This window comes from Lygodium microphyllum, chromosome 15 (assembly GCF_053477565.2).
Source record: "Lygodium microphyllum isolate KBCC chromosome 15, Lygodium_microphyllum_v1.1.10, whole genome shotgun sequence".
NCBI lineage: Eukaryota > Viridiplantae > Streptophyta > Polypodiopsida > Schizaeales > Lygodiaceae > Lygodium > Lygodium microphyllum.
Window position 1 is genome coordinate 150737511 of NC_141149.1, and position 19677 is coordinate 150757187.

The window sequence follows — 19677 nt, forward strand, 5'->3', positions numbered from 1 at the left end:
ACAACTTGTTCGCTAAATAAAGTAATGCCTAATTGTCTGCATAGAGTGAATGAATTTAACAAAAGATAATGCCTAAACTTCTTGACTACATAACCATTCCCAATCCTTTCCTTTTTGCCATGGATAAGTTTATTTAAACTTTGATGACATGCTTGCATGGAAATCTCAAAAGGAAATTCATGTGTTAACCATGTTGGTATAATATTTCTCAAATGGCAATCTTAGATGCATCAATATGAATAGAAAACATAATTGACTAGTTTGCTGCTCATAAAATTAATGCATATATGGAGCCTTCATAATTGCTCCATATGTTTGTTTGACATTCCTTAGGCCATTTCAAAATTATAAGCAACTTGTATAAGGATCTTACAATAATATCACAATTCAACACAAGCATCGATAATAACATTTATGGCTAAGGAGAAATTGAACTCCTTTAAGGGTGATCATAGATGAGGACTAATGATTACCTTAATTTTGAAAAGTATGTTGCTATGCCATTCCTCGACACAACATATATGGAAATGTAGGCATTAAATCCAAAACTAGCAATTAAAGGGTCAATGAGAGGCCATAATACTTGCACCATTCAAAAACTTGCCAAACTTTATCTAGCATTCACATAAAGATCATTAACAAATATTCCTAATGTATCCTTGAACATTGTGCACATTAAGTGGTAGAAAGTTGATAGTACATTCATCAAGCCAAAGGGAATGATTATATCTACACAAAGACTCCCTATTCACAATGGCAAAGGTTGTCTTGTGTTTGCCATTTGGGTGGACTTGTACTTCATATATCCCAAGAATCCATTAAGGAAGTGGTGTGCTTATTTACAACAAGCTTCTAAGAAGAGCTTCGGCTCTCAATTTGTATTTACCTAAGAGACTTTATCTTTCTTAGCTTATTTTGACCTTTTATGATGTAGTTAGGTTTGTAATATCCTCCTTTGTCCTTTGAAGAAGGAATCTCAACTATCAACAGTCCTATATTCTAGTGTTTGAACATTGTAAATAACAAGGACTAGAGAGGGAGAAGAGAATAGAGAGGACTGCAGAGAGGAGAGAGAAAGAGAGAGAAGAGGAGAGAGAAATACTAGAGAAAGAGAGAAAGGAAGCCATAAAAGGAGAGGAAGGTGAAGAGGATTGATTATTGAATAATTGGTGCCCTAAATGAGTTTGTCAATACCTTATATACCCTGTCAGTGTGATTGGGTATTTTTCTCATGCTAACTTTGTACTTAACCTATCTATCCCACTCTTTTACATTCCATCTTGCCCCTAAGGTTTTTTCTCTAAAAAACAAACAGGGAACTTATTGGCATGGCTCAACAGTGGGGGTACAGAGTACTACTCTGTTTAGCATTACAAAAAGTAATATGTGTGGGGACGCTCAATTTCATGTGTAAATGGGGTGCATAGATGTGTATGTGATATATACAGCATGTAAGATTTGGCAATGTAAGAGTTTGGCCACCAATTCTAGATCGTTAGGGTCTTACAAATAGTGAACAATATGTTGTCTAGAACAAGCCTACTGTAGAGAATTGGTCATAACTTTCTACATACAGCTCCAAATGAGATGTGTGACATGTCAAAATGAAGCTCATGAAGTGTAATTTCAAGTATATAGATTACACTTGGCTTTCATTAATGTAGGGTAAAAACTATTCTAAAATAGTGTGTTATTTGCAAGCTATATACAATCCAAAACTAGGCCTAAATGAACATGTTTTTAGCCAAGATTGCATCTTTGAGGTAGGGAGACTCGTCCAAAATGATTATTGGTCACCAAGAAGCTTCTTCCAAGGGTAAACCCTACCATTTAATCAAATATTCTTGAATTGAACAAGTTCTAAGCTTCGTTTCTCTTTATCCAATGACTACCTTAGGAGTCTAATGAATGATGCCCTCTTCATGTATGGGTGGCAACTCCTCCACGTAGTCTTTTTAGGGAGCTAATAAAAATGTCTCAAGTAGGTCTCAAGCCACTTGTTAACCCTCTTAGTTTGGCTATCAATTTGGGGATGGTATACTATAGATGTAGCTAATTGGTCCCCATGGAGCTGAAAATTGTCCATCAAAACTGGCTATAAATTTGGTATCCCGATTATGCACAATGACTTGTGGAGGCCCATGCAACTTAAAGACATGCTCCATAAACTAACTAGCTACTTGAGATGTAGTATAATGTATCTTGGTAGGGATAAAGTGGTTTACTTTGGTGAGCCAATTCACAATCACATAGATATTATTCCAAGCCTTTTTGGTTGTGGGCAAGCCAATGATGAGATCCATTGTAATGTGTGTCCAGTTCCCCTCATGGATAGGCAATGGCTGTAGTAGATTGCCCATCTTAAGAGCGTTGTCCTTGTTTTGTTGGCATGGCACACATCTAGATACAAATTCCTTAACATCCTTTTGTAGGCCCTTCAAGTGGAAACTCTTTACAATTCTATCATGATTGGCAATAGGCAAAGAATGCATCTGTTTCATTATTTTGTGTATAAAAGGAGAGATATGAGGGATTATAATTTTGCCATCATGTGACCATATGAGGCCATTTTTGAGTTGATAATGGGAGTTCTCTTCCATAATATCTTGTTGTAATTTCTAAAAGATAGGGTTGAAGTCATCATTAAGCAAATAAGCCTCTTGTATCTCCTCTATCCAATCATTGTAAAGCTTAGTAATATATGATACTTTGCATACCCATATATGAGAGAGTGAATCACCCATAACATTTTCCCCTACATGAGTGATCTTAAAATCATAATTTTGTAAGGTTGCCACCCACCTTCTTTGCTTAGGAGTCAAATTTGGTTACGATAGAAAGTACTTGAGCACTTGGTGGTGGTCACTTTCACTCTAAACCAACCGCCATAGAGATAGTGGTGCCACTTCTTGATAGAATGAAGGATGGTCAACATTTATTGGTCATAAACATGCATTTGCCTCCTTTTCATCTAGTTTGCGACTTTCAAATGAATGACACTATGTTCTCTAATTCTTTTGAGAAGTCTAGGCAAACAAGTATAGAGGCTAAAGTAAGCTATTCCTTCAGTTGGCTAGAGCATTCCAAAAGAAGGCTCCCTTCTTCAACCTATCAGTCAAGGGTGCTACAACTGTTGTTGTTGTATAGTGGTGAATAAATCCACATAAAGATGTGGTATTAGATGGTGTTGGCCAATGCTTGATACATTGCCCCTTTTGGGGGTCGGCACATATTCGGCACATATTCCATTCTCCCTCACAATGTGACCCAAGTACTCTATCTTAGTCTAGAAACATGAATATACATTTTCTCTCTTTTGCAAACATTCTATGCTATGTAGTAATATGTTAAATAGCCTCATGATGTGTACTAAGTGCTCTTTCAATTATCTAATTTAAATGAGAATATCATCAAAGAATACAAACACAAATTGAAAAAGAAAGGGGTGTAAGGTCTTATTCATGAGGCTCTGAAAAGTGGTGGGAGCATTTGTTAACCCAAATGGCATTACAATGTAGTGGTAAAGCCCTCGATTAGTCCGAAATTGCATTTTAATCTCATCAACTACTCTCATGTATATCTGATGGTAGCCATATGTCATATCAATCTTTGTGAAGTACTTTGCCCCTTTTAGCTCATCAAGCAAGTCATCAATCCTAGGTATGGGATATTGGTTCTTAACTATGATTTTGTTCAAGTGCTTGTAATGCATGTCATGAAAGATCCATCTTTTTTCTTGACTAACAAGACTAGGAATGCATAGGAAGAAGAACTCGACTCAATAAACCCCATCTCAAGCAACTCCTTGACTTGCTTTTCAACTTCTTTGCCCTCATACTTTGAGAGCCTATAAAGTGGCTTGTTCGCTGGCTTTGAATGGGACTCTAAGTCAAAAAGGTGATCCACATGTCTTTTAGCCAGGAGGGATATAGGCATTTGGAATAAATCCTTGTAATCTTCCAAAATATTTTTCAATGTTGAATTCTTAGCCAAATTTGTGGACTGATCTTTGACCTCTTTGTTTCAATGCAACAAAAATATTTGAGAGCATTTCTTGAATTCTCTTTTGAGTTGCTTGGTTGTAATAAGCTAAAAATCTGCATTATCCTGAACTCCCTCTAAGGATATGAGTTGTTCATGCATATCAAACTCCATGTAAAGGTGAGAGATATCCATGGCAATCTTACCAAAGTGCTTCAGTCAATCACAGCCTAGAGCAACATCAACTGGGCACATATTAAATGCAATCAAGTCCACAATTGACTCATAATTTTCACCCAAGCATATAGGTATCTAGGGCATATTTGAGTGTTGATTTTCTCATCAGTGTTTGCCATTTGCACTTTTAGAGGTTGTTATAATTCAATGAGAAAGCATCTCAAATGATCCATGACTGATTTATTCACAAAATTGTGAGTATTACTACTATCCACAAGAATAAAAAGTGTTTCCCATTTATGCTCCCTTATATTTGTAACATACTTGGACTCCTAGAATTCATTCATGCATCCAAAGAAATAAAGTATATGGAAGTGTCTACATATATGGGTATGTTGGAATCAATTCTGCTCAAGTCATAAGGCAAACATCCACTCAAGCCAAAGGGAAAGTCTTCTAGGGGATCATAAAATTGTTCTTGGCAATTATCCTTATCATAATCCTCATGGCCAGCATGTATCATAGTATCGAGATGCTCATCTTCTTCTTCCACATCTTCCAAGATATACACACTATTGAGTTTACCTCTTCGATAAGCATCTTCTTCTTCCACATCTTACAACACATACATACTATTGAGTTTAGCTCTCTGATAAGCATCTTCTTCCTCCACATCTTTCAAGACATACATACTATTGAGTTTAGATCTTCCATAAGCATAGTTAGATGCATGATATGCTACTATGCATTTTTTCCCACATAAAAAATACAAGCCCTTTTCTTATGCTCTCTAAAGAGGTCCACTGGGATGAATTTTTGGACCCTTGGTTGCCTTGGGATGAAGTATTATTTGGTCTATTTTCAGCTTGTTTTCAGTTGCTTGCTACCCTAAAATTTTCCTACCATTTTAAGGCTTTGAAGGGTGGGTAAGTGGGTATTTTAGGGCTACTATAAGGCATGTTATTTCCCCCATTAGCACCTCCTTAGGGGCTTTGTCTAGCTATAGCTCTTTGCTATCCAAAATTGTGTTGAAATCGAAGATCCTTATTGTATTCACGAGCATACCTTTCAACCAACTCTATTGCTTGGAAAAGTGTAGTGGGATTTTGTGCCGTAACACCAACAAATAAATTGTACTCCAACTCATATATATGTTTGTGAAATTTGACATTATAACTAACACTTTCCACATACATTTCCAAGTTGAGAAATTAGTTTATGTATCCTCTAATGGATAAGGTGCATTGGTCTAGTTGATACCACCACCTAGCCAATTGCTTTGTCTCAACCAGAGAGAGAAACACTTGCACCATGTGTGCCTTGAAGTCCTCCCACCCATAAATAAGCTGATTTTCATGCTTGACATAGCACCATCAAGTGTGAACTTGGTTTTCCACTCGTCTAGATTCAGCAGGGATGATAATTGCCAATTGTGTTTAGTGAGGATTATCTTGTCTCAAATTTCCCAATCATAAGCACCTTGTTGTGCATTTAAGCCATGTTGGTCATTGCAAGTATATTTCTTATCATATCCATGATGCCCATTTTGGCCATGCTACCCATTATATAGTTGGCTTCTAGTGAGTCACTAGACTCCTAAGGTAATCCCTCTCCCATCCATTCAATTGTCGATTCCATGCATCTCATGAGAAACCCAAAGTTTATTTCCTATCAAATGCATTTCATGTTGATTGCTTAATGAAACATTTCCTACCATGTATACTCTAGCTAAGGAAAAGGTCAATGACATGCGAGGTGGTAAGATCAAAGAGGGGTGACCTCCCTTACCACTTAAGACCTTGAAGGGATGCGCAAATCAGCCCAGGGGGAACTTTGCCCACCTCTTGGTGATCTAGAGCCCAATACTCGTGCACAGGTGCATTTACATTTAGAATATACCCCCAAAATTTATGGAAAATATTGAAACATGAGGCACACGCATGGACAAGGTACTTATGTATTGAGCTTCGAATGTATGCAGTCAATACGGGATGTATGGTACTGAGGCCTTCATATGAAGTGCTTGTAGAGTAGATTGATACTTGGATGGATATGTAATCACACTCATTATGCCATGTATGTTGGACACTAAGATGCATAGGCGTTTCAGCCCATAAGCAACTCAAATAGTGAGATTTTGGGTTAGGATAGGCAATATACTAAGTGCAAGAATTTCGAGACTATCACAAAAAAACCTATTGCAAAAGAAATTCTATTGATTCAGGGAAAGGATCCTATAGCTCATCTTGAAGAGGGCATCATCCCTTTGATTTCAATAAAAAATCTCTCCAATCAGAGCTACGGTTTAGGAGATATCACCATTTTGTGTACACGAGTCACTTTGGTAGAGTGTAGAATGCTTCTAGATAATCATAGAGATTGCATTTTAGAATTTTATAAATATTTTTTATCATCAAGATTATATCTCACCTCGATGCGGATGTTTTCCTCTTCAATTTGAATTAACAAATACTCCATTCATAGTTGGCTATCAAAAGTTATGATCGGTTTACTGACGGTGGGTCTAGTTGACTGCACCCAAAATGGCAGGAAACAAAGGTAAAGGCAAGAGGCCTAGGGTATCCTACATAGAGATATTACTAATTCTAGAGATTTTAAATTGAAGAGCCATATGGGGATGACTCTGAGAAAGAGTCATCTGAATGGGAAGCCTTCAGTGCACTCAACCAAACCCTATGCCAACATTAGACACACCACACATTGAGACACAATGATATGGTCTCCAAGCATAATGAAGTGGTATCAAAGTTGGATCAACTGATCGATCATATGGCCTGCATAGATAGCCCCTCAAAGATGGATTTATTGATTAAGCATATAGTGATTTCCAACAATCAAGGCACGCTTGCACAAGCTCAAACCCAATAAGCCTTGGATAGACTCATAACAATTCTCTCTCAAATGGCCACCAATCATTTGTAAGACAAAGAGAGTAGAGGTAGAACCAAATCAAGGTAGCCCACTCCACCCCCTAATGCCAACTCTCAATCCAATTTGAGGAAACCCACCCACCTCTCAATGGAAGCTTATAGCTCCGCATTATTGAAGGTAGAGGCCTCCCTATCAACAACTTTGAAGTGGTAGAGCTGTCCAATAGAAAAAAGAGCCAATGATGAGTGCCTTCCCTACATATCCCAATATTAGAAATCAACCTCTACTTTTGAGTATATTTTAACCTCATAACATACAAAATGGGTAGCATGATAATCATAGACAACATGCATATAATGGGCAACATGGTCACAATGGGCATCATGCATATAATGGACATGAAAGTCACAATATGGGAGGCATCCATATCTATTGCCTATGTACATAATACAAAGGATGAATATGGTAAATTAAAAGGAGTGTTTTTCAAGAAGGATTCATGGGTCTACATGTAACCTTCAACAATAGGGCCTCATCAAGTTCATTGTCATGGTGTACTACCGAATAATTGGAAGGGCAGAGTGCTTAGGTTTCAGAAGGCTCGAGATGGTGGTATTGTTGCATCAGTTCAACATGTATATGATGTGAAGGACTTGAAGCTGCCTCCTAGGACTACTCAAAAAATTTTCCGCTCAAATTGTAAGTCACTACTTTTATGTTCTTAACTTCTCATATGTTTTTGAGGTTTTTACATCTTCTCTCCTGTCAGATATTTTATCTTCGAATCTTGTTAAGGACCACCCTTTGGGAAGCTTGTCTAGGACATACAAAGCTCTGCATGTGGATGTGGGTGAGACTGATGATTGGAAAGTCATCACAACATCTTTTACATCACAAGATTTCTTTCTATAAGCTCATGTATATAGTACCTACATCAGTTGATACGTTTGGTTCTCTTCAATTATTCCTTGTCTACCTCTCAATTCTTTGAAATGGCCCATTCTGGATGAGTGAACACTTCAGACATTAAAAATGAAGATCGTATATGACATTCATAGCTTGTTGAGATTCAGGAGAGCTTCAAGATCAATGGGTCTTTCATAATTTATACCAATTCATGTTTTTGCGTATATCTTCAAAAGCACTAATGTGCATCAATGTTCCTCCATGTTCATTTGTAAAAACATAACAAAGCACTTTTTTTATTCTAATTTTGAAGAAGGATGGAATGAGGTGGGTGGAGTGCACAAAAGTGACATCTTTTCTTGCAGAGTAGTGGTCCCTAGTGTTACATTTCGTTACTTGATTGCATGTTCATCATCATACATGCATTTCTATTACCGATGTTGAATGAAGAAGGCAAGCCATGGATTTCCTTGGAGTCCATTGAAGACATGGGACAAGCACTTGATATTCAAATTCATATGCCAAGTGGAATGATCAAGTCAATCATAGTGAGTGATTGCTAGAGTCTCCTAAATTTGTGAAGCATCTAGTCTTGATGGGAAGTGTTCATATAGAGAGCTTCAACTTCTGTATTGGTGGTAAAAAGGTAAGCTTGTTTAATATTGGAATTTTTTTGTTTTGGTTGGGACATAGTAGTCCGAATCTTATTTGCTTTTATCTCTTTCAGATGGGCAAAAGAATGGTGAAGAAACATATGTTATTGAGTGCTTTGAACCAAGTCAAAATTTATGTATAAAATGATATATTAAAAAATTAACGATAAATAGATTGTGCAATTTTATTATTTAATACTTTATACATATTTTAGATTCTCTAATATTCTATATTTTGGATTATTCAATGCTTTTATTTTTTACCTTTTAAAACTACATTAATAGAATTTAATGGATTTTTAAAAACTAAAATTCTAAGTATATGGCCTATAAAAACCATTCACTTGGTCTCATTTTCATTTTCCAACTCTCCAACCACTTCTCCTCTCCTAATCACCCTTGCATTTGTCTCCTTTACCCCTTTTTCCACAATAGAGCTCTTAATAGTTTCATGCAACATTCAAGCAAACCAACAATTCCAAGATTGTAGTGGGCACACCTAATTCTCCCTCTTGTTATAATTGATCCATTCTAGAGTTTGAACCTATCTCACGATCCTTATGCAATCTCCACGCTTCAACACTTGATCTATACTCACAACCCAGTTCAACCTCAAGCCATCGTTAAGAAGAAGAAGAAAAAGAAGAAGGAGATGGAGATGGTGGAGCCCATGAGTGCTCTCTCTCTCTCTCTCTCTCTCTCTCTCTCTCTCTCTCTCTCTCTCTCTCTCTTTCTCTCTAACTAACAAGCAAGCATATATGAAAGAAACATCAGCAAGAGAAAGCTTGAGATTAATTGGCACACACAAGAACAAGCTTCTATTTAATATTTATAGAATTTATAAATGGCATTCTTTTAGGATTGCCCCTTATTGTTGGATGCCCACCCTCTACTTGAGCCTTTGAAGTGGCCCTCTTTTTTTAAGCGCTTGGTGATGGGCATTTATCTTAATTGACCATAGATAGATTTGCTTAGAGTTCTACTGGGAGTTTTTAAATTTGCACCGGCTCTCACAAGATACCCTTCATTGAGGTGTTAATGACATTGTAGCTGAAATAATCATTAATGTTGGAAGAAAATGGTATCTAAGTAAATTGTGCTCTAATTTTGGGGCCAAGGGTTAACAAACATCAATCTTGATTTTCTCATGCATGGTGGTGTCCTTCTCTCATTCAACACATGGAGATTCATGTATATTTGGCATGTGCTTAGCAAGCATATGCTTTGTGAAGGTTGTTAATGAAGATGGCAAATATTCTTGTATCAAAACTCTCTCTTAAAGGTTGCCCACGTTCATGACCATGCTTGAGTATAGAATTCCATGGTTACAAACATGAAAACATGTTAGGCATAGTAACCCAAACTTAAGAGCTTTTGTAGGACTACTTTCCTACCATGGAAATGAAGTTTCATTCATAGTTTCATTCTCATTCCTAGGGCTCTACTATTCCAAATAGTACAAGTGCTAGAATTTTGGCATGGCAAATTGCGCGCATGCACACACACATATCTATGTGCCCATGGATGATTTTGATTATGTTGTAGTTGAGGACATTTATGAGATTAGTAACAAAAGAAAGAACGGCAAAAATAAGTATTAATGTCCTCCTAAATACCTCAAAGTCATATAGTAGAATGAGAGACACATCAAGATTGTGGTTAGAGTCCACTTCAAATTGCCATTCGCACAAAAAGAAATCCAGGGCGACATTAGCACAGAAAGAAAACCATCCAAGAAATCTATAAAAGTTTCTTAATACATCATGGCCCTAAATCATTTAATGCTTAGGCTTTCAATAAACTATTCATTTACTCTCTTTTCTCACCGCTTTCACCTTGGCAATTTCACTTGGTCATGTGTCCCTAAAGCAACTTGGTGCTTAGGATATCATAACACCTCTATTATGGCTATGATGGCTTTGTTGCATCAATAAACCACCCACCTTTCCTCTTTTGTAGTTGATTTAATCTTGGAGATTTCACTTGGTTGTACTTCCTTAAATTAACTCGATACTTAGGCTTTTTAAACTCCTCCATGATGGCTTTGTCACCTCAATAAATTGTCTATTTGCCCTCTTTTCTAACTACTACTATATTGGCAATTTCAATTGGCCATGCTTTGGACTATGCTAATGTAAATTCATCAATTATTGTTTACAAACTCCATTGTATCATCCATTTTAACATTTTTTCTTTCAAAATTGGCCTTAGTTTGTCTCTTACATCTCTAGTGTTTTTTATTATCTAGTTCCTTTGTGTTTCATCATGCCATCTATCTTAAGGAGGTCTCCTAAACATGTATGGAATACAATGTCCTTTTCCAATGTAGCATGAAAAGATATTGTCTATCATACCTTGCTTACCTACCTCCTTTCTTGTTCCAATTTCCTCAACTACCTCCTCTTACACTTTGAGTTATCATTTCCTTGACTTTATCTTCAATCTTCTAATTAGCTATAGCCACCTCCATTGTTCAATTTCCATCTAGCCCTACTAAGCACGTAAGCACCTTGGCAAGTGAGTCTTTCAAACCACATTCTTTACTTTCAAGTTTCAAACCCATTGATGTAAGTATTCCTCCAAGAGGCTTGGCTCTCCATTTAGTTTGGGCAGTGGTGCCAAGACCAATGAAATTTTCTTTGAGTACATCTAGCTAGTAGGGGCATAGCTCAAGTTTAATCCTCATCCCTATATGTTTTCCTTACATCATTGGGGGAGGTGACAATAAAGCTTAGAAAGATGCCCTAAGCCCATGCATGTGAATGGACCCCTATGGAAAAGAAGGGGGAGGGAGAGGGGGGGAGATGTGAAACAAACTGAATAACACAAGGTCATTCCACACACACACACAGATTGGTTTACTTTGCTACTATGATCACCTATGCATCTTGATGAGGCATGCATCTTGAGCATATATCACTCAATGCCCTACCTATAGCACCCTCATCATCCTCCACATAGCACCTGTGTTGGATGCTCTTAATGTTCTAGCTCCTACAACAACCCACAATATCCTCCTACAATTGCAAAGCCAATCATTTCAAAATCACCAATCAATGGCTTGTTGTTTTAGTTAAAATTTAGAATGCTTGAAATTTCCAAGTACATCTTCAATTGAATGTTTTCATTTTTCGATGATCTATTTTTGTGACATGCATTACCACAAAAGACCATTTTTTTAAACACCAAGCAAGCTCACTACAAAACCATCAAACAAATAAACAATCATATTTTGAAAAAGAGAGAATCTTCATATTGATGAGTCAAATTCACTAGCTTAAACCTCAATGCTATTTCACTAGCATAACTCTTGGGGGCTATTGTTTCCAACATTGGAACAGCCATCTTGGAGCTAGAAATTTTTTTATGCATTCGTAAGTGGTCTTATTTCTTAATTTGCTAAGAGATCACTCTTACCAACAAAAATGCACAGCAGTAAACTTTACCAATGAATCCTTGCTTTTAATTTTTTAATGTTGGCGACAAAAACTGCACATGGATGAGGGTCCCAATGGGTTAAGATCCAGACTTTGACCAAGTATTTGACAACCAATACAAGAGAATTTCTAACCAACCACAAAGCCTGCATTCAACATTAGACAAGCAAAGCAGATGTGCCGATCAAGTATGTGACTACCAGGCTTTAGAGCGCAATCCATTCGATAACAATCAAATCAAAATGATGGGCCATATGCACTCGTTGAGATCAAGAATCCACCAACGAACCTTGGCTTGAGTCCAGCTCATTAACTTGATGGCAACCTACTAATGATGTATGACAATCAAGAAAGGGGAAAAAGAAGCATTCAAATCTCTAAAATAGTTTAATATCGAAGACATGCAACCATATCCAAGAAGTGAAGGAGCATATTGTGAAGTATATCCCCTAATGCCTGATAGCCTAGGCTCTAGATGTAATCCCAAATGGGTTCACAAGTCTTTAATCTTTTTGTGAAATTTAATTCAAGGGGCTTAGCCAGACTCCTTAAGGCCTTAAGGTGTGAAGCGCTGTTGACATCATGAAGATACTGTCAAACCATTCTGATGTCACCATCACCATGGAAGTCCGGTCCACAGCTATTGCTTCAATCATCATTGAACACTGAGCATCATTTAACGCATGCACACCCTAAGAGGGACACACATGCCTCTGCTTATAATCACATTGAGAGAGAGAGAGAGAGAGAATGTTTAAACAGAATATAATACAAGCCTTATGAATCTTCTGTGAGTTGCTTTATAGAGTACCAGATCATTCGGAGAGAGACAATGCTGACTCTTGTCCTACAGGAAGTTTCCACTTCTTGTGCCAATGTATGGACACCCTTAACCAGAGGGGAAATTCAAAATCATCATCTAGGGGCTCATCAGCTGGTCCATCCATTGTAAGTGGCAGCCACACATAACGGGAATCTCTCAAATCATGGGAATTCCATCTGTCAGCCATAAACAAGAATGTATCTTGCAGACCAGGTAGGGGAAGCACAAATGTGCCCTGTGCAAAGAAGGTTGTTTGTCTAAAATCAGATTTGACTCCTATACAAGGATTCCCAAGAGTAACCCAGTGCCCTAGCATAGACTCTGCAGAGTGAGCCAAGGCTGCATTAGGTGCCCAGCCCGTGCAACCTGATGTTATCATGTAGTACATACCCCGGTGCTTGAACACTGCTGGAGCTTCTCTATGCATGCCCACCATTATTCTCCTCATGACCCTTTTCAAATTTAAATAGTCATCTGTCAGGACTCCGATGTGCAGTTCACTGTTATCTTCAGAAGAGTAAATAAGATAGGCTTCTCCACCATCATCTTTAAAAAGAGTCATGTCTCTACTATCAAAACCATGGGGGCGGCCACTGTATAGGTAAGTAAATGGCCCAACTGGACTAGAGCTGATGGCCAGACCAACTGAGGCCTTGGAGTAATTAGCATTGTCGATATGCATCCACATTACATATTGCTTCATATTTTCGTTGTAGATCACTTTGGGCCTCTCCAGCACATTGCCAACATAAAGATCATGTGATTTATTAGTTCTTTCAGCAGCTAAAACAATCCCTTCATTCTTCCATGTCCAGAGATCCTTTGAAGAGTAGCAACTTACACCTATAACATCCACCTGTCCACAAAAGTGAATATTAAACTATCAAGATTTGAATGACTAATCAAGAAACCAAAGGTGCCATTTTAACTTTCTATAGAAAACTTTCAATTCAATAGACAAATATGTCAAGGTGTGGGTGGGTGACAATCTCTTTTACCAAACAGGAGAGCCCAGCATCACAAAACTCATGCGTCACACATCATGATGTGGAGGCAGTTTGCTGTGAAATAGATCACATTGCAGGTTGCATTTAGCAAAAGACAACTGCTTTTTCCTTAGACAGAGGACTTCATATGGAATCTGTCAGAGTGAAGCAATGCGAAAGCAAATGACCGTGACAAAGAGTGAACAGAGAGAGAAGAGAGAGAAAGAGACAGTGAAACGCAGAAAATCTGCAGTGAAGAATGCTGTATAAGGATGCAGAATTATACACAGGTGCAGAGAGAATATCTGCGTATGTCTCCACCTCGAGGATCTCGATCTCCATCAGCCCCGAGAGCAATCTTCGCAATCTGCAGGCTGAAATCTGAGAGACACAATTGCCAAGATTGCTGAAAACACAGCCTATTTATAGGCTGAAAATAATGCCTAAAAATGATCAGGTCTCGGCTGCATTTAATGCAGCTGACTGATGCAGTCCAATTGCTGCCACATGGCAGCCTGCTAGTCCAAGGAATAACTCTAAAACCCCCTCTCAAATCCTGGACAAGGCAGCAGACGGAGGGATCTTGAATGTCGGTGAAATATAGCCTAGGGAAGTGCCTTCGTAATAAACAAATCTACAAGATTGTCTTTTGTCTTACAATATTCCCAATCAATGGTCTCATCCAGAAGCTTCTCCATAATGAAGTGGTACCGGATCTCTATGTGCTTCGTCCGAGCATGGAATACAAGATTCTATGCCAAGGCAATGCAACTCTCATTGTTGCACCGCAAAATAGTAGGACAAGTCTGGGGGCAGCCAAGCTCCTCCAACAAACACTGAAGCCACACAGTCTCACATGTGGTAGAAGACACGGCCCGATACTCTGCCTTAGTCGAAGATAGGGCTATCGTGGGCTGCTTCATGCTACTCCAAGTAATAGCACCAACACCCCAAGGTAAAACAATAACCTATCTCCGGAATCCTTTGAAGTTTTATCCTTCTTCTCCTTGTCAGGGCAATCCTTCTTCCAATGACCTGTTTTGCCACAAATGTGACAAGTAGACTCCTTGTCTTTGTCCTTCTTAGATTTTTCCTCCTTCTCCTTCTTTTGGTCCTTCCCCTTCTTCCCACCGAAGAGTCTCAGATTGCCCTGAAGCAATCAAGGGGAAATAAAAACCACTAAAGCGAGGGGGTAACTATGAAAGAAGAGTTATCACCATGTCTTCAAGAGTGATCACCTTCCTGGTATTTTGAACCTATATTGGAAGCTACCTTAGCTCGTCGATATACTCCCGCATGGATGATGACTTGTTGACACTCATGGTCCTCATTTGCACTTCCAAAGAAACTCCCTTCATGACGGTCATCCAATTATACATCTAATCCAACTCCAGCCATATCTCCCTAGCCATTGTCAAATGCTCTACATGAGAGATAAAAACGAGCGAATGTGAGCATTGAGTTTATCCCAATGTGCCTGAGCCTTTGCCAACTTTGCCTTCTCATTGGAAGAGAGTCTGGACTCATCTCGTGAAGAAGGACGATTGATAGCCTCCGCAATAAGCTCTGCCAAATCATAGGACTCCAATATGGCAGCATCATGACCCGCCAAATGCAGTAGTTCTCACCACCGAGCTTTTGATCTGAAGGAAAAGCCGATAGGACGGGTACCTTCCGGTCCATGATCTCCTAAAACTCTGTCTCGGCCTCAGAAGACATCTTCACCTATAATGCCTACACCAAAAACACAAAGAGCAGCCCCCTCTGACTGTGAAAATACAGCCTGCTAGGACTGTGGTTCGCTCGCCCTGCTCCACCCGCAAGAGGTGATGAAAATGTAAAATCTGCACTTGAAGACCCAAAACGCAACCTTCTTTCTTCTCTAACAACAAAAAACAGCCGCAGCTTCAACAAATCCTCTCTTTTCTTACGCGCGCACACTCGCCTCAGCCTTGTTCTGATGCACAGCCCACCTGCTTCCACTTGAACACTGAAAACGCAGCCTTGTGTCATGCTGAAAACTCCTCTTCAAATGGGTCCACCCTAGGTCATCCTTCAATGCTCTGATACCATGATAGAGTGAAGCAATGCAGAAGCGAATGACCGTGACAAAGAGAGAAGAGAGAGAAAGATACAGTGAAACGCAAAAAATCTACAGTGAAGAATGCTGTATAAGGATGCAGAATTATTCACAGGTGCAGTGAGAATATGTGTATGTCTCCACCTCGAGAATCTCGATCTCCATCAGTCCCAAGAGCAATCTCCGCAGTCTGCAAGCTGAAATCTGTGAGACACAATTGCCAAGACTGCTGAAAACACAGCCTACTTATAGGCTGAAAAGAATGCCTAAAAATGATCAGGTCAGCTGCATTTAATGCAGCCGATTGATGCAGTCCCGACTGCTGCCACGTGGCAGCCTGCTTGAGTGGCACTGCCTGCCAGTCCAGGAAATGACTCTAACAGAATCAGCTACCAACCTTCTGATTGTACACCATTCAATTTTTTGTTTGCAACCACTAGCACTTTTGCCATGGTGATATGATTGCACAAGTGGGAAAGTGAAGGGCTCAAAACTCCATGCCAGCCTCCAGGTGAGACACAATAGAGGCACAGGTTCACAACTACATCTGTAGTGCACCACAAATCGAGGTACAAGGTGCCATAAGCCACCTAGTCATAATTTTATGGTTACCTACCTGGAGGACTTGGAATCACCTTTGTTACACTTTGAATTGCAATACAAGTCTGAGATTAGTCGCAACTGATAAGTTCTTTGGTCGTGTATGGAGTTCTATGAGTAGCACGTCCAGCAGAGAAAAGTGCACAAGTTTGGGATAGTGCTAGGTGTCAGAAGTGAGTGCAGCAACGGAAGCGTAGAAGACAGCTGTAATGGATTGCACAACAAAAGAAAGAGGAGAAAACAAAAGAACACTACAAAGAAGAACTCAGAAGATTGCTTAGGAAATGGAATCCATATACCATACATGAGATAGTTGCATAAAACAATGAGTCATTGGCTATGTGCACGACAACAATGAGTCGCTAGCTGTGTGGACACTAGCATCGGCTCTCTCTCTCCAACAGGACCTGCACTAGAAGTCTACAAGTGAATGAATCACTAAGGAGAAGGGTGTTGAGCTAACATAAGCATTACATGATGAATTAGCCACTTAAACAGACCCAAATGTGTTCAATTAATAAAAACCCTAAAATGGTACGCAGTTTGAGAGTTTTGAAATGATGTGCGGTACAAGGTCCTGAAACTTTCAATAAATACGCATGCCACCCGCCCTTCAGCCCAATCTCATTTTTCGCTGCCCACATCCCATTCGTAGAGAACATCTTAGCCAAAGCTGCCCATTGCTGTCTACATCCATCAAGCACCTATTTCCAAACTCCATTGCATAGCCTACATCGATTTTTGCTACGTTTACTGATCCACCACATCATCTACAGTTGGTGAACTCCTAAACTATTGAATTGCTATGTTTGTGATCCACAGTATTGTACAAACTGCCACGTCATTATACCTGCGTTTTTGCTGCCGCTAGCCTGCCACATCATCATACCTACGTTTTTTTTGTTGTTAGTGTGCCACGTCATCATCAGCTTACTATGTTTGCAGTTCTCTCTCTCCTTTGCCTATCCAACATTGGCCTTGCCACTGCCCTTGCTAAGGGTTGCCATCACCCTACCTCCCCTGCTGGGGGTTGCCGACTGAGGGGCAAGGGTTTGATTCTTAGCTTTAGGTGTTGTGCCTCTTGCCTTTGATCAACACTCATCAAAGCATCCAGCCTTCCAATAATGTTGAGAATACCAATTTTTCTTCAATACATTCTACCACTCCAGTTTTGGAGATGATTGGGAGCGTCCTTGGGTCTCTCTAGTTTGATGTTGATTTTGATTTTGAGTTTGTCTTTGATTTTGATTGGAATTTTGATTTTGGTTACCCTTCCCTTGTTACCCCTTTTGTGAAGAACCAAGGAGAGTCTCCTCTGTAGAGGTCAAACTATGAAACTGATTGAACAGTCGAGCATAATGCAATAATTTATAGAAAGTGGGCATAGTGGACTGTGAGATGACTTGCTACACAAGATGAAAGTATTTCCTTAGTAGCTTATTTAGAAACAATGTGACCTGATCATCCAAGGACTTAGAAGCCCTCATGGTAAAGAACTCCACAAGAAGACGTTGATACTCAACCAACTTGCCTTTCAAGTCGTCCCGGTCAGTGATTTTAAAGTTTTGGAGCTCATGATCCAAAATGATGCGACCGGTCTTATCCGCAAGCCACATAGCAATTAGTCAAGTGTGCCCAATGCTCCGATGCAAAGTCAAAATGCTGAAGCTGTGAATGAAATTCAGTAAGAGACCTTGCATCAACTCAACAATAGTGGAGGCATTCTTAGCCTTCCATTAGCGAATAACCTCGTATGGAACAAGTGCGCGGTCAAGTTGAGGTTCCAACCCCTGCACAAGATCCCATAGGTTCTGTGAGTTAGGGACATGTCTCGTCAAGTTTGACCAAATAGTGAAGTTCAATCCACTAGAATGAGTTTGATCATTAAAGGCATGGTTGATAAGAAGGAAGAACCATGAAGTGTCAGGTAAGTGGAATAAGTAGAAAGTGGTGGAGGGGGATAAGTAGGAGGGGAAGGTAGGTAAGTAGAAATAGGCCAATAATGTCCAATGGGTGCTGACTGATGAGGAGACACTCGAACATGAATTTTTTCATAAAGCGCTGATGGAGGTGGAGACACCGAGACACGTAAGTCCTTTCCAACGGTCAGCTAGGGCATAGCCAAATGACTAGAAGATCCACTAGGTGATGCCATGGAGACAAACTATGATACCAACTAATCCACACTCGGTGAAGGCTGGGTGGCATTCCCAAGCCGTGAAAATCCGAAAGTGTAGGGATGGGAGAATGAACCTCCATCATGGATATACCACCCACCTAAGGAAAAGAAAAGGTCCTAAAAGGCATACCTAAGGGTGAAGGACCCCTCAATGTGATGTGAAGATATCTAAGGTACACTTAATGGAGGCTAAAACAACCATGCAACGGAACTAGTGGGTGGGAGTCTGGAGACTAAATGGATTTGTCATGTGTGTAGATCTGGAAAATATATTACGTTCCTTTTGTCCATTGAATGCAAATCATGAAAAAGATGAATCAGCAAAATCAAATTGACCATGAGATGTAAATACAGAAGGAAAAGATGGAGTATTTAGTATAGATTCTTGTAATTTTTGTTTACCTTTTTCGAGTTCAAAAAAAAAAAAGTCCTCCTCAAGGCTTATGAATCAATACTTGGTATAAAGAGTCTCTTCATCTTGAGCATCAAGATCATAGTTGCCTCCGTACGACGTACGGTACTGTCCGTACGATACGCACCTGTACAAATCCGTACGTTCTTCTGGGCCTATTTGAGCCACCTGGTCTGCACATCCTCGATCCTGCATCCTGCGTTTCCTGCGTCCCCGTCTTTATTGTTGCGCGTTTCGCCTACCTACATGGCACTTTTTGGGGGGGTGGGAAGCCTTGGATACCTCATCCCACCCCCTTTTCCAGCCATGCACTCCCCCCCCACCCCTCCCAACCCTCTTTGGATTCCTTTCAGCTGGCAGCCCTCTCTTTGACCATTGGCCCCTCTTTGACTGTTTGAACTTTGACCCTTCTCTCATCTACAAAAGGTGCTCCTCTCCTCCATGCTTCCGCACCAATTCAGCAAGCACTTACCATTCTCATCTTCTTCTCTTGGATCTTGATTCTTGAATGGACTTGTGATTTGTCATTCTCGAATCTCACCTCCCATCCC

The 19677-nt window shown here is 39.6% G+C and overlaps 1 protein-coding gene across 2 annotated transcripts in view; it reads right to left on the minus strand.

The window, feature by feature from the left end:
- Window positions 1-12812: 12812 nt before the first annotated feature.
- The window catches only part of LOC148025220 (uncharacterized), a 34256-nt gene continuing 27391 nt past the window's right edge, over window positions 12813-19677 (minus strand). For both annotated transcript variants that reach the window (XM_087695015.1, XM_087695016.1), the window contains exon 2: window positions 12813-13725. In XM_087695015.1, coding sequence (XP_087551141.1) covers window positions 12862-13725 — 864 coding nt within the window. In that variant the 3' untranslated portion in view covers window positions 12813-12861. The remainder of the gene's footprint in view (window positions 13726-19677) is intronic.